Here is a 16627-nt window from a genome sequence, read left to right as displayed (position 1 = left end):
AGGACCACTGTGCTACATACTAATTAAACATAAATATAAACATAAACATAAACATACAGCAACAGATGTATAAGAAAAAACTATTTTGAACCTATACACAGTTAAACAGCTGACACTATATATATTTATTTATTTTTATACACTATAAATAGTTGATTATATATACACATAGTCTGAGATGTACAAAGCGTGTACAAAGAAGAGTGATCAAAAGAGTGTAATTATTGACGGAATTTTCATTTTTGGGTGAACTATCCTTTTAAAATAGTTACCCAAAAATGAAAATAACCCCCTGCACTACATCTTTCAAGCACCAAACACAAGGCATCAGGTTAGACATCAAAGTTCGATGTCCAACCTCACAAGATTGTTAAAGGCCGCCATACTGTTTTATGGAAGAGCATACAGTTCAGGATCAACATGAGGGCAAGTAAATATCAACAAGATTTTCACTTTCTGGGTGACATTCCTTTCAAACCAGGTTAATGTGGCAACTCTTACTGATCACAGCCTTGGTGTTGCCTGCAGTGATGGGTGAGGGCCGTCGACTGTGCTGTCTGGACTCTTCTGAACCCGTGGAGGTGATGCTGCTGGTCTCTGGATCTGTGGTCACATCCCTCCCTCCTCTTCGCTTGATGGTGCCTGTGTCGCCCTCGGAGTCCTCGCCCCAACATGCCGCAGAGGATGAAGAGGAGCAGGCAGATGCCCAGCTTCCTCTGCTTCCCCAAAGCCCTGCACCCTCTGCCAATGCTTCCCAGCTACGGCCCTGCTGCATGGTCTGAATGTTATCGTGAGAGCCGCTGGAACATGAAGTCCAGCTGCCACGACCAGAATCAGCAGCATCTAGAGACACCCGATCACCCTGGTCCTGGGTAAGCTCCTCAGAGCTAGGAGAAGACAGCACGGTGGCGCCCGCATACAGACCCCGGCAGTCCTGCATTGATGAGTAGGACCTGAAAGAAGAAAGGGGTAGAAGGATCCAGGAGGGTTTAATTGTAACTCTACATTGCCAGGACTAAGCCTTGATAGTCAACGATAATAACTTAATATAGACTTGTTCCTTGTTATTTTTAGCGTGGTACTGGTAGTTCCAGTTTGCTTAATATAACTTGCTTTATTTTTGAGTGCCCAGCTGCAAGTGTTGTACTTTTAACACTCATTAACAGGTATTTCTCAAGAAACCTAATGACCTCCGTCAAATGTCCTCCGACCACCTGCTTTAACACATAAGAACATGTCTTATGTAAGTACTGCCTGAGAAACATGTTCAAACGGGGTCAGTTGAGCACAAAACCAGCCTAACTGACCCAGGGTTGATTTAAACCAATTAACTAATTAGTGATTCAGGCAACACAACTAGTTGAAAGAGTAATGCGTGGTGCTTACCCCAAGCTGTACTGGTCAGGATCAGCAGTAGCCCTGCGTTCCAGCCGGTGGCCACCGCCATGGCCCTCCCCAGCCATTACTCCATATCGGTGCCTGCGTTCATCTTGTCCCATGTCCAGAGAGGAGGTGCTCACCAGACTTGAGCGTGAGGAGATCTCACTGTGACCAGAGTCCGACAGGTAGTCACCTGCTCTTCCATAGCCTGGCAAATGAGTACACAGAATGACATGATCAGAAAATGGTTCGGCCTTAACACAGAGCCCTGTGGTACCCCATCCTATAACTGCCTCTTTTCACCCAAAAAGGTTTTGTTTCAAAACATATGAAGCTACCTTAATGCCAACTATTGTAGAGTTACCTTTGACTTCTGAATAAAACAGCTTACTGAGAATTGACTGAGCATGTCACAGTGCATTCTGGGATTGCCTTGATTGTGAAGGATTAAAATGCAGTCTTAAAATGCAGTATAGTATACATACTTTTGCAACAGAGCTATTAAATATCTGTGACACATTATTGTCCATAATGTATGCAGTTGAAAAGTCATAACTTGAAATAAGAGTCAAACAATTACGCAATAGTTGTTCATTTAACCTACTAATGGAAGAGAAGCCTTTCTGTTTACATCACGATGAAATTGATCATACGATGGTTAGTGGAAGAAAGTTTATACTCGGGGCGTTAGATAAGATAACTCCCTAAACTCTATGCTACTGATAGAGCAAAGCATTATTTTAGAATGACCTTCTTACATTAGATAATCAAAATCAGGCAGTTACTTCAGCAATGTAGACCTAAAGCGCACGTACGCACACACACACAAACAGCTACAGCACTAGCCTGCCTCTGCCAGCTACAACAGGAGCAAAAACAATGTCTAGACATGGTGAGAGAGTTCACCCTAATGTCAAGATTTCTGATTTTTAAAAATGTATAGAACCATTGGTGGAACCTCCAAACTAACACGGTACTATAAAAAAACAAAAACAAACAATAACATTTGATATTACTGCTAAAGAAAGTCTGGACACAAATGTCACTTCATCATACCACTGAAATATATAACTGAAAACAAAACATCCCATTGGTTGTGTCTCAATACTAAGAAAGCTACCAATATCACAAAGGGGTGAAAGGATTTGGGTTCAGTAGATACATATTGTTTTATGTATTTGTTCTTCTGATCAATGACCAAAAAAGTAAATTATAATGTTACAAATGTTCTCGGATTTTAAATGAATGCTGTACTTGTGAACTTTGTATTCATCAAAGAATTTTGAAATAAATATATGATTTAAAATGCATTAAATATGAAAATATATATTAAATTAATTTAATAATATTTCACAATGTTACATTTTCAACATATTTTTCATCAGATAAATGTACCCTTGTTGAATAGAAGACTTAAAAAAATTTGAAATTGAACTCCAAGCTTTTTGATGTAAGTGCACCTCTAATAAAGGATGTTTTATTAGGCAGCTCACTACATTTTGAGACACAGCAATAATGATGCTTGTGTGAACTCTCTCTCAGGTTAAATCTGCACCCAGGACCTGTTACCTGTTGGTGACTTTCTACAGAAGGAGGAAAAACCCTTCATACTGTGGCTTCTTATAGATGCAATGGCTAAAACACGTGAATGATGAAAGACAGAAACGTTATGTGATATAAACGTAGGAGAGATTGAAAGTGGAACACAGTAATGAAATCAGAGACAAGCAGTGTTCTAAAATGTTTTGTAAAAAAACACGTGAACCAGGAATTTCATATCCTACGTGTGATGTTTTTAACACTAGATGGCAGTCTCAACATTTTAAATCAGCCATAAAAACACGTTGTCACCTGGGGGCGCCAGAGAGATAAACAGAGAAATGCCAGTGGGGCACATGCTAGCTGACAATATATTTCACTGCATGCCCACTATAAGGCTCCGATTGCACAGTTCACTGAAAAGTCAATGGGGAGACTAAATCGAGTGTGCAAAGACCCGAGGCTGGAGAAATATTCAAATATACAAAACATGCCATAGTCGGTGTGTCTTTGTGTATCCTGACCTTTCTTAGGTGAGCTGTGCGGAGATGTGGGAGGAGACGACAGCTGTGAGGAATTGTTGGACACGCTATCTTCTGTTTGTTTCCTGTGTCTCTCTCCTGCCTCCTCTGAAAGGGACAGTATCTTTTTCAGAGACTGTGGTGAGCTTGTGCCTGTAAAAAAAATCCAGCAAGATCCTTTTGAGCACCAGTGACACATAATGCAGTAGCTGATCGTGTACGAGCTACAAAAAATGTGGTGTCTTACCAAATGGTGGCAAGTCTTTAACCGGCACTTTCTTGCGTGAAGGGTAGAGGGCTACGGCAGGCACTTGAAGCGCCTGATTGGCTTTCTGAAGCTGTTGGCGCTGGTGAGTGGCAGCCCGCGCAACTACGGGCGATGTGTCAGGTCTTTTTCTGTCCCCGGAACTCTTCGGCACTGTGATGATAAATATAAGACAAATAATAAATATTAAGCTTTGTGTGTGTGTGTGTGTGTATTTGTGTGTGTGCGCTCGCACGCTACTCACATGTGTTGACTGAAGGCTCACACTGAATTGAGAGTGTCTGTAAGCTCTCCTCGTTCGTCTCCAGGGTGAGGTTGGACAGGTATTGTTTGACCTTGCGTGCCATCTGGGCGTCCTCGTACAGCTTCTTGGCATTGAGAAAGGAACTCCGTCTGACCCTCTTCTTGTGCCCACCCGTCTGGGTTACATCCAGGACAGCCGCATTGGCACTGCCCTGGCTGAGTGACCTAAACACACACAAGTATTATAGTTAAAGATGCAAACTGAATTTAACAGTAGCTTGTATGCTGATGCAGGATCAGATGCAGTCTCTCTTTGACATGCAGTAAGTTGCATTCCTTGCAGCTTCAAAACAATCCAAACAGTCCATGCATTTCACATCTCAGCCAATCAGGCAGAAAAAAAAAAATGGACGCTAAATAAAACAACAGAAGAAGTGTACTAGGAAAAATTTGTGTCATTATTTTTGGTCATATAAACTATTTTCTTGAACCTTTTTTTACCATTTTTTAATGCTTAAAGGTAAAATTTGTAATTTCCTTACCACTAGCATAATTAGACTTTTTAATAATATGCTTATAAAATATCTCATATCTCAAGGTTGTGTTTGAATTCATTCACACACGCATATCAATCACAATACATAATAAATAATTATTAGTTTAAACTAAAGAAAATAAACAAAAATAAATAAAAAAACGAACAAAACAACAAAACAAAACTGCAAATACTTAGTAGAAGGCGTGCAACTATTGTAAGTAGTTCAGCTGGAAGGGGCACGTTAAATCACTTTTGCTAAAAATGGATCATGGGCTATCAAATTAATAAATGAGCAGGAACCAAACAACTGTAAATAGATTCATGCATACTAGTGGGGTCATGTTTGTGAAACATTCAAAATCTATGGTAATTTTACAAACAGAAACATTAGGATGTATTTTAGGATGAGGTGAGTTTATTCAATGACCCTGAGTAGCAAAAGTGATGGCAGTCAAATGCTTGGATGGGATCCGTCAGAGCAGAAGCATTCTCAAATGAACCAGAAAAAGAAAAATAATGGATGGTGAGGAGCCAGCCCAAATTAAAGAAGGGGGCACACATGAGGCCGAAGGTGAGAGTTCACCATACTCACCCTAAACTCCTCCATTTCTTCTTCCTGTAAGGGAGAGCCATGAATAGTGAAGCGTGGGGCAGAGAGGGTGGACGAAGAGAGAAATGGGGGGAGAGAGAAAGCCCATGAGAGAAAAAGAGGGAGACACACTTAGATGAGGAGAAACAGACCAAGGGTACCAAGCTGAGGTCCACCAGAGACAAAAAGAGAGACACTAACTTCTCAGACAATATTGCAGACAGAGTAACATACACAATGGTTTAACCATCTCGTAAGTAAACATCACTTCAACATAGCAAAAAACCTTTGGAAAAGGCCTGTGTGTGGAAGCGTGAGGTGAGAGCTGTACACATCGCAGTGAGTGGGCACTAAAAGCTACTCAGTGGTGTGAAGAGTCCAGCCTGAAAGAAGGGCAAAGAAGTCATCGTAGCAGTCAGAACATAAACGCACTCACCTGGTTCTGAACATCAGGGCAGGGTCCATATTTACAGCTGCCATGCGGCCTACATGTCTGATCTCCTTAGCAATCATCCGCAGTTTCTCAAAGTTCACCAAACCGTCCACCTTCGAGTCATTTCCTAGAGTGGACAATAAAGAAAAGGCTCGTATCATACAATTTTATAACTATTTTTTTTCCTCCTGGGTCAACTTGAAATGGTGAAGTGTGTCAAAGCTGTCTTTTTTTTTATTATGATCATATTTCACACTCGTTTGAAGCTGTGTTGTGCCAAAACCTTGCATTCACCACACAAGCTCTTAAAGTTAAACAGAAATGAGTCTTAGTCTGAAACAAACTTAAGAAGGCTATGTAGGTGCTACAAAATGCATTATTGACAAATGTGGATGTATTAATCTGTCTGATAAAAGTTGCAGATCAAAATGTAGTTTTAGTAGTTTAGTTTTAATAAAATAACTTTTCTTGGTTAATGTTACTTGAAACATTTATTAATGCATTATTACAATCAGCGGTTGTGCTGTTTGCTAGCAGTTAATGCAGTAAACCTTATTGTAAAGTGTTATATTAATATTAAATAGCAATGCATTATTTTTATTCATTACCATGCAACAGAATCAGATATAATTTTTTTTTTAACTAATTGTCCGAATGATGTATAATACCATAAAGCTATTATTATCAGAGCACATGAGCAAAGCATGGACTCACGAGAGGGTAGCGCCAGCTGTACTAAATCATGTTACAGCACAGTAGCGCTATTGCAAACAGGAACAAGTATACTACATAGAAGTCTCGTCGGCGCATTATTTTTGAGCGGACTTTGAGCATGAGCGGTAGGCTACTATATTGGCAGAAATACATTCATTGAGCCGAATATTGTCCTATATTTTATTTTATATAGCATATTTTCAGCTCATATTTTAGGAAAAATATGAAATGAAATTAAATTTCAGTGCATTCCTAGTTATATACATTATGCCATCACCTACTACTATCGTTACCTTCATGCAGGAAGGTGAGATCCTTCTTGATTACAGGGAAAAGTGGAATGATGGGAGGCTGTAGATTCTGGCTGTTTAGAAGATTCCTGTACTTTGCCATATTCCTGGAGGGATCAAACAGGTCTTGAAGATCACTAAACAGTTTCTCATATTTACTAGGCAACTTCTCCCATGTGCCTCTCAGTCTGGACACTGGTGCTAAGTTCAGACCACTGGAAAAGACAGACAATGTCATTGTTAGTTGGGACTCCAAAAACATAACATACATATGAGGTCTTCAATTTAACTTTTAATTATAATTTTTCTTCTCAATCTACCTGATGATGGCAAACATAGAGTTGAAGTTCTTGCATTCGCGGCAATGCAAGGCGATCTTAATGAAGTGCTTGACGATCTTCATGCGTTTGAGCTGGTTGGGCTCACGCACCACCTCCGTGGCCACCCAGAAGGTCTCCCGATTGATGGCTTCCTCAAAGAGCTTGAGGCTGGGGGCCCCGTGAGGCGAGTTTTCAGCTTAAACAGGTCATCGATGTATTCGGTGGGCTCAATGGCACAGAACAATTCAAAAGCGCGCATGGAAAGCTGAGTTGCCACTTCCACCGTGCTAAGCTGCAACAGGCTGATCTGGCTCTCCCGTAATAGTTCCTGGGCATCTTCATCCGAGCACAGCGTCTCCGTCTCCATGTTGCTTTTTAGGTAATACCTATATGTTAAAAGAAAGGCCAGTGGACATTCTGAGTAATCTAAAACCAAAACACTACAGAAAATTGAACAAAATGGCCACATGGGCTCTAAGGCAGCACCTGCCACTCAGCTGGATCCTGTCGGCCAGTTTGGAGAGTTGCTCAGGGAGTCGCCGCTGCTTGATGACACCCTCAGGAGTGACTGACACCTCACACAATGAATATGCTTCAGCGGCAGCAGTCAAAGCAAACTCTCGGATGGCCTGAGCTACGACTTCTTTTGCTGTAGTGTCCTTTCCAATCATGATGTACCGACTTTGCTGGTCTGCCTTGAACACTCTCAACACTTGGTCTGACATGTCTAAAGAACAGAGGAATGGCTTAATCCCACATACTTAACCATTTCATTAACCGACACCCAAGTATAAAGTCTTTATCTAGGAGGAAAACCCCTTATTTTTTCCATGATCATTTTACACTAATATTAAACTGTCGCCTTCACACTGTTTAATTCAGAAACTGAACAAGAGTTTTTAACAACTTCTCACTTTACCCTACTGACTTTAGCATTAACCCATAAACATATACTTATTTTGGTGCCTATGCATGCACAAAAGACCCCTTTACAACAAACAGACCTTGAAGGTTAATCAATCTCATACTGCAACAAAACCTCTAGTGTGAAAGCGACGGGAATCAGTGAACAACATTCAATTAATTAACACAAGAATTGTGATGAATCCCACCAAACGCATAGTGTTTGTAGATTAAGACCTCATTGGATTTGGATAGCAAATTTGAATAGCAAAATCACTGTCAGAGCAGAGAGGTGCTCTAAAGAAGACTGTGATTAGGAATCTCTAAGAGGACAAGATCAAATACTTACTTATAGGGACTGCTTCTGAAAGAGGACATTCAGGACAATGTGAGCATCGTATTAAATATTTATGCACTGGGATTAAACTTGTGTGAAATGTTCTGTAGATGCCCTAAAGGTAAGTGCACAGTAAGACATTGCAAGAATATTTTTAAACTATCCATGTAAACATCTCAGCTGTCTTTATTCGCTGGCCCAAAGTCTGTTCTCTCTTAAGAAGGCTGTCTAACCTAGTACAAAAAAAATTTCTTGGATCAAATGATCATTGACTAACCCTATCACTAAGGAATTGAGACACTTAAGAATGATGTTCACCACTCCAGATCAACCTAAAGCCGAAGTCTAACCTTAACCTAAACCTAACCCTAGCATGAGAGTGGTTGATTTTAGAACCAGTATGGATGTTAATGCAGTCAAATGTGTTTTTTTTTTTTTTTTTTTTTTTTTTTTTTTGCTAAACCACATTAAGTGTCTTACCAGGCTGGTTGTTGAAGTCGAGTATGCGATGGTGTGACTGCAGCAGGTCAGGGTTACTTGATGAAAGGTTTCCACTGACAGGAAGGGCAGGAGGGATCTGCTTTGACTGCTTTAGTCCCACAATACTGTCATCCTGTGACTGTCCCACACCAACGTCACTGTGAACAAACAAGAAGAGTTATACACCACAGGAAATCAAATAACCAACAGAGCATTCATACATCAAACTCCGCTTACTTGTAAGGTTTGGGTGGAAGAATACTGGTAAGTGTCTTGTCGAAGATCTTCTTCAGCTTATTTCTGCCCCCTACAGTGTTGGCCTTTGCTTTCTTACTAGCTTTCTCAAGACCCATGACCTGCTCCACATCCACAGCCAGGTCAGGGATGGAGTAGCGGCTGGCTTTCTTAATGTCCCCGATTTTGGGGATGTGAGGTGCCCCGTTCTTCCTGTCTGGCTCCTCTTCCTGTTCTAGCTCCTGGTCCTGGTCAGGCCTGGCCAGTAGCTCCTTAAACACTAAGAGTAAGGAACACAGCACAGAGAAAATGAGCGGCATCTGACATTTTCAAACAACAAACATTTTCCCATACTGATAAGAAAAGAGAGCTGACTGGTAATTTGTGTTGGGTCTAAATGACAGCCTGTGCAGCTGTGGTCATTCCATCCAATATAGCTTACCTAAGAGATTGGTTTTCACAGTAATGGACAGATGTGTGTTGTTTTTGAGAATCTCGTTGGCTTTGGATAACGGCACATTTTCGAAGTTTTGTCCATTGACCTCTAGTATCTGGGAAGAAAATCCAGAATTCACACAATGTATTATTTTTTTAATACACAGTTTGTGTAATTATATGTCACTTCATAAATTCTCTCAGTAAGGTGAAGTATGCTAAGTGAATGGTAGTTTGCTCTTTACGTAGCAGCAGACAAATAACCTAATTAATTACAAATCAATAAAATCTGTAGCTTTAAGAATCCATTTCTATTTAATTTGGTCCCTTCAGTCATAAAACATCTAACAAATATTAATATTTTGACATTATTTTCACTGCAAAAAATGCTTTTCTAGCAAATATTTTTGTCTTGTTTCCAGCTGAAATATCTAGAAATTAAATCAATAAGCAAGCAAAAAATTATTGTCTTATTTTCAGAAAAAGTCCAAATTAAGTGAGCTTTGATCTGGAACGAGCAAAATAATCTGCCAGTGAGAAAAGCAAAATAATCTTGTTTTCTGTTCAATATAAGATTATTTTGCTTACCCCACTGGCAAATTATTTTGCAAAACTGTGGACTTCATTTTTAATTGGCAATAATTTTTACTACCTTCTTGATTTAAGAATGTTTAGATATTTTGGCTACAAACAAAGACAAGAAAAAAAAATCTACGCTAAAAAAGCATTTTTTGCAGTGTTGAATATTGACTGTGGAATACTGAAAATTATTGCAATGTAAAACTATATTTAAACACTTTAATGTTAGATTATTAAATTATACGGAAACTTATTCTACACAATATTTACTTGAGTAAACAAATTGCTTATCCATTGCCAAAACTGTCAACTGAAGCGTGGGGAACTACCACATCTGTTAATTGGCTAAGCAGACACGGTTATTGTCAATAATCTCAAAACGGCCAAGTATCAGCTGATTAGCATTCTAAACAATCACAATCCTCGTGTGGTTCGGAGGGCAAACAGATAGCAACTCATTAAACAGCTTTATGAGCCAAATACCGCAGTGAGTGAAGGGCAAAAAGAAACAGTGTGACATACTCTATTCATCTGAAATCACATTTTCCGCTTGTGTAAAGTAGGGAAGACGTGTGGCAGACATATTTAGAGTGCAGAACAAGTTTACAGGGTGAGATGTGTGTGCTTTTACCTTTGAACGACAGACTAAATTGAAACAACATCATAAGATGAGGTTTTTGCTCTTAGTGCTGTGACTAACCGCTTTCACCGCTTGACAACGGCAATTACAAATGCTCTCTCACAATGTTTCCCACTTCCAGTCCCACAACTACTATTACTGCTGCTAATGCCACAGCAAGTTGCCATTACGGTGTCAATTTAACAACTACAACTATTTGCAACTATTCAGGTCCTGTATGGTGCTGGTGTGACATTACCTGATCTCCTCGTTTAAGGCCGGCCTCTGCAGCTTTGCTGCCTGGCTCCACGCTGTCAATGAAAATGCGAAAGCCCTTCTCTGAACCCCCCAGCAGGGTGAAAGACAGGGGTGCTTCCCTCGAGGGTTTGGTCAGGGTCACCACCCGCAGCTTAGCTTTGGCAGCACATGCTATGTTTAACAGTCTTAGGTGCCCACACATTTTCTGGTTCAAAGAGAGGCATTACATGAGATTTTTGAGGTCAGACACAAAGCTGAATATCACCAAAAGATTTCATCGGACACAACTGACCTCTCTCTCCAGATTGTACTCGAACTCCTCGAGAAAATGCGTCATTGCGGAGTCACCCTCAAAGTCATTGAAGTGATTGTTCACCCACAGCAAGACTACCCGTGTAACCTGATGAAATATGATGCTACTAATCATTTATCTCATCGAGCACTGATTGACTGGTGCTTGCGTAAGAGTGTCTATGTACCTTGTCCCTGAGGCTGGGGTCATGGAACCACTCCAACAGTTTCTTGCCTACCACCATAGGGCTTGGCAGGAAGGTGCGGTAGGTAAGCAGGAAGTCCTCGATGTAGGTGGGGTCTACCACCGAGTGCTCTTCTACAAGGTGCATGGTAAGACGCTCTGGTGTGCCCTGAAAAAAAACCAAATATGACCTTTAAAGGAAACCAAAGCAGTGCAGTTTTAATCAAGTTTCACTGTTGTTGGGCAAAGTTCACTCCACTTCAGTCATCAAGCTATCGTACTTATGAAACGCATTTGATATTCAATCCATATATGCATCTGCTGTGCTATGAATATTTCCATGTTTAGGAATCAATAAATGGCTATGTTCAATGCATCTGTGTAAATCAGGGCAAATGCCATGTCAATCAAGAGTGCAAGTCAATGTTTCCAATAGAACAAAGTCTTTGCGGTGTGGATTCAATTCAGCCTGCAAACTCACAACTACTCACTAACATTTCTTTTATCTAAAGTGGCACAAAATAGAGTTGGAATTAAGTATTAAATCTTGATGTAAGCTATGATTTCTGTAGTTGATAACTGTATTGCAACCTGGTCTCATGAAGAAAAAGTGCTTCTGGGAACTTTTCCGCAAGACGAACAATATGCACCGGTATGTACATTGCATGACATATTCAAGGTGAATGTCCACTGGGTGGAGCTAAAAAAAAAGTGTTACTGTATGTGATGTTGTTATTGTAGTTGGGATCCGAGTCATTGGTATGTATTTTACATATTGCAAAAAGGTTCCAAGAGATACGTTTTCGTCATGAGACCAGGTAGGTTTTGTAGTCACATTTTTTTTTACATTTCTTTACCTATAGGTGTGAAAAAGACAAAAGTGTCACACTTGTTCTCACCTTGATGACAATGTGTCCCTTTCTGGTGCCTGTGCGGTCAAGTTCACGGTGTTCCTTCACCATCACAATCTCACCCTCCTCTTCCACCTTCTGCATGTTTTTCTCCACTTGGTTAAGGATACAGCAGTAATCTTGCTGTGCTATGCAAACAAACTGACAAAGAGAAATCGAGAGCAAAAGTGAGAAAGCAGTTACAAACTGTGAGGCGAAAGAAAATCACTTTTAAGATGCAGCAGTGTTTCCAAATGATTTCCCTATGATAATTGCAGCAGTGCATTGAAACAGAGAGAAGATTTCAAGATTGCAAATTTTTCCGCTAATCACCCCTACTGTATTATTCTCATGTTTAATGAATAACATCTGCACTAAATGAGGGAGGCACTGCAAACCTTTAAAATACATTAGGCAGGGATAAAAGACATTCTATATAAGAAAACAAAGCCCTAAATAATTTGCATTATTATTTGTATTACAATTACAAGTAATTTCATTTAGTGCAAAAATATTTGTATTGGTATTAAAAATATCATTTATATCTCTTAAGTACAATCTGTATAAAGTTTACTGCATCAATACAATTAACTTTTGTGGAGATTTTTTTACAGAAAATATAATGATGCAAATGTTCATTTTGTAATGTTTTTTGTTAAGGGATATAGCTTTTTTGACACTATAAAATAGTTTGCCAAATTTGATAGTTTGATAATCTCAGAATGCAATATCGCAATACAAATATAGGCTTCATTTACTTTACACAATGAAACTAAGTGAACACGTACAATGTCAAGTTCTTGTTTTTTTTGGCAGAAAATAGTATTTTTTCTGGCAAATTCTGGGAGGTTGACTCACCTGGCAGTCATCCACCTTGGTCTTCATCACCCCTTTCATGTACTCTTTCTCCATGGTGGGGGACACACCGAAGCTGTTGCCCATGCACAGGATTTCCGTCCGGCCATCTGGGTGCGTCACCTCCACTGAGCCGTTCAGAATCACAGACCATGAGTCCAGCTACAACAAAGGTACAATGACAAGTTAACAGTAAGACAAAGGAGGACATACACTTATTGTTGCATTACAAAAATGTTTGTAATGTTTGTAATTTGTCAGTTTGTATTTTAAACATTTGTAGGGAAATACAAAACTTGTGCACAGGTACCTAATTACTTACTGCAGCTTTTTCTCATTTTTGAGCATTAAAGAACATGTCATCACATTGAACTGTACAAGCCTCAAGCTCTGTCCTGCTTTCAATTATATGGATGCATTAGGGGGGAAAATGGCTCTTTTTGGCATGTCAATACTGAGATAAGGAGATAAGTGATTCCCGCTGTACCGCGGGCATCTTGTAATCTCAAGATGCTAAACGCTGGCATCCATTCAGGTTTAACAGTGCAGAAGCTGAATGGCTGATTGGCTGTGTCGAAAGGGAAGCGAGGGACGACAGTACATGTAAGCAAAGCCACAGAACCAAGATTAGCACGAGACTGAGGTGAAGCTGGTGAAAATGTCAAGGTAAATGACATTACTTAAAAACAGTGAGATAATCAGGTTTTAAAGAAAGAACTAAAATGGCATTAGTGTGAAAAGCTAGGCTAACAGCTATCACTGTAGAAAATGCAGTGTATGTACTATATGTAATAGGTGACCCTATATGGGTTAAAGATTAAACTGTGGCTTCATAAAAGGTTAGTTCTACTGGCTCATGTCTTGGTGAGTCTGACCGACCTCTTCGCCATCATTAAGAACGACTGTGCCGGCCCGTTCCACCACAGCGAACACCATGACAGCACAAAGCTCCCTCCTGACAGACATGGTCATATTGGCAAAGGCCGGTAGCTGGTGCATGAACTCCAACAGTTGCTCTGAGAAACAAGAAGCGTAAGTGTGATACATTAGAGAGTCTTTGAAAGTCTTTCAGATGCAGTTTGTTCTTCCTACATGGAGAACGGAAAAACATTTTTTCCATGGCTATAAAAATAACAGCAACCAGGCATCAACCAATGCATTATTAATACAAAGCTATTTCTGAGAACCGGCTAATCCTGCTATGCAATATACAGGACATATTATACATGACAAAATCCATTTGCACAGTGGCCAAGAATGAAACGGAATATAATTTCTACAATTATGGACACTTGGCAGGGGGTTTTATTAAAGCAAATATTTTATTAAAATTATTATTATTATTGTTTATTATAATGAAATCGTAATAAAACTGCCATGGAATCATTTAGCATTAGTTTATGTATTTTAAGCACAGATTTCATTATTTTACTCTGTTAGATGCTTCAATTTTATATTGAAATGTAAAGTAAATCTATGATTACATTTTACAAACTAAGATAAACCAAGTATGAAAATAAACCACTTTAATATTTAGCATGTGATATTTTTCTTATATAATTGCTCACTGTATCACTTTTAGCCAAATTACAACTGTGCCTCAGTTGTCATTGAGATCAAATTCAAGATGTGCGATGTGGAAAGAAAAATTGACAAATATTAAATAAACTAAAGACATAATTAAGTGTCTATTTATGATGCTGTGACTTTAACATTAGAAAGCCATTTGCACCACAGGGCATTCAGATGAAACAATTTGTTAACAGACAAATGAGAGTATGAAAAATAAGATTTAATAACATTTAAATGCAGAGGGCCAAAATACTTCATATAGAACTCATTTCTTTACATTTACCCTCTTGTGTCCATTTAATATGAATTATGGGAATCGGCTACCAAGTTAATAGTTTTTCTTTCCATGCTTGACAGACCAACTAAATCAAGTATTTGGCTTTAGCTAGTGTGACAGGGCTGTCCAAAGCCCAAAGTTGTTAAGTTGAGATCGAGAAGAGTGAAGACAAGAAATTTTGGATTTTGTTCCCTGCTCATGGCCTGTCTGGGTACTTGATGACCTGTGCTTGGCACGGCACAACTCAAGCGTAGCTGTGGATGTGGCTCAGCGAATCAAATTTTAATGTGCTCCAAGAGACTCGGCTGAGAGGGTGACCTAGAAAAAAAAAACCAACACGTCTCCCCCCTCATTCTTTTGTCTCTCCGACCTTTTGTTGCCTTGCTTTCCTGGTAAATTATTTCATTGCTTTCGAGAATCTCCTCTTTCTTCCTCAAGCTAACTCTGCTGTCTGAATCATGTTCCAGCGTGATGGTTTAAGCGATTCGCTCACCTATGTCATCATCCGTTCGGTCCATGGGGTCTTTCTCCAGGCAGTCTCGGACAATGTCTCTACTCATGAGGGGATCTGAGGCACGTTCGATATCTTCCTCATCGTCATCCTCCTCGGAGTCAACGGCCGTCTCGGGCAGGCCACTGAGGTCCATGTCGCCGGGCTCACTCTCGGTGGCCTGTGGGTCAGAATCCAAGAGGTTATTCCATTCATTCCAAATTAAAAGGAACACGGACGCAGAGTACATGAATGCATGTACTACTGTATAACAGCAATTCAAAGCAAGCAACAAATGAAAACCAACCAAACACATATAAAAATATATATGCTGGGTATTAAAATGCAGAACGCTTGTGAAAATACAACCCAGCTCCCGCCCATACCTGCAAGATGGCCCAACCTGACTGGTAGGTAGGCAACAAAAGAAACACACATCCCATTGAGCGCACCACAATCCAACCCTGAGTCGCTCTCACCTGGCAGAGGAGCCCCAGCGATGCTCTATTCCTCCCTGAAACTGCCCACAATGACGCCTTGACCAAATGCTTGCAGAAGCCGGGACCCAGCCACATCTTTAGAGCTCGGGCTTCCAGCTACTTTTAATTTTTTAAGCCCCTCGATCTGGGCTCACACAAACGCATGTCATTTTGACTCAAATGACCTGTATTACTCATCAAATATTCAGACGGTGCTGAAAGCAGCCACTCAGAGGGCGAACTGGGCGGAGCGATGTGAGGCTGGACTCTTTTTCAGGGTGGGGTCAGGGGAGTGGGGGAGGATGGCAGTGTGGCAGGTGGCAAAACGCACCGATACAAAAAAGGCTATCCATCATATAAGAAACCCTTTTGAAGAGGTCTAAACTACTTGTGGGAAAAAAAAAATCACCTAAAAATAATAATTCTCTCATGATTTACTGCCCCAAACCTGTATGACTTTCTTTATTCCTTTGAACACAAAAGAAAAAATGATGGAAAGTCTATTCACAGCAATTGCAGTACTCCTTTTTTTGAGTTTTTCGAAGCATACAATAGTACCAAAAAGACATGTTTGAGGTTTTTAGCCAGAAAAATTTCGCATGAGTCTAATTATTGAATTGAATAATTTTTTAATCAGATCTCCTTATGATTCAATTCACAAAGAAAAAAGCCTGAACAATTAATTCAATAATTGGACTGATGTACTTCTCAAGTTGAATTTAATGGCTCACTGTTCTGGTCAAGGTAGTTAACAGCTCACTGAAAAGCAAGCTGCACATGAACAGGGCAACTCAATGTAATTGTGCCATAAAGACCAACCAGCATACCTATTTCCTTTTGTGTTTACTGTCAGGAAGTCATACAGATTTGTCACGATTAGTATATAACATCAGACACCTATTAACATATCTG

At 39.9% G+C, this 16627-nt stretch overlaps 1 protein-coding gene across 1 annotated transcript in view; it reads right to left on the bottom strand.

Moving 5' to 3' along the window:
* The window catches only part of rapgef2b (Rap guanine nucleotide exchange factor 2b), an 87921-nt gene that overhangs the window by 4536 nt on the left and 66758 nt on the right, over positions 1 to 16627 (bottom strand). The window contains 21 exon segments of the mRNA XM_043257026.1: positions 502 to 953; positions 1387 to 1588; positions 3444 to 3593; positions 3688 to 3858; positions 3950 to 4173; positions 5079 to 5102; positions 5512 to 5635; positions 6516 to 6727; positions 6833 to 7008; positions 7011 to 7218; positions 7319 to 7559; positions 8553 to 8710; positions 8790 to 9066; positions 9229 to 9337; positions 10679 to 10882; positions 10970 to 11077; positions 11157 to 11321; positions 12052 to 12204; positions 12901 to 13059; positions 13777 to 13913; positions 15240 to 15417. Coding sequence (XP_043112961.1) covers positions 502 to 953; positions 1387 to 1588; positions 3444 to 3593; positions 3688 to 3858; positions 3950 to 4173; positions 5079 to 5102; positions 5512 to 5635; positions 6516 to 6727; positions 6833 to 7008; positions 7011 to 7218; positions 7319 to 7559; positions 8553 to 8710; positions 8790 to 9066; positions 9229 to 9337; positions 10679 to 10882; positions 10970 to 11077; positions 11157 to 11321; positions 12052 to 12204; positions 12901 to 13059; positions 13777 to 13913; positions 15240 to 15417 — 3832 coding nt within the window.

This window comes from Puntigrus tetrazona, chromosome 14, assembly GCF_018831695.1.
Source record: "Puntigrus tetrazona isolate hp1 chromosome 14, ASM1883169v1, whole genome shotgun sequence".
Taxonomy (NCBI): domain Eukaryota; kingdom Metazoa; phylum Chordata; class Actinopteri; order Cypriniformes; family Cyprinidae; genus Puntigrus; species Puntigrus tetrazona.
This window is presented reverse-complemented; position numbering and strand designations above follow the sequence as displayed.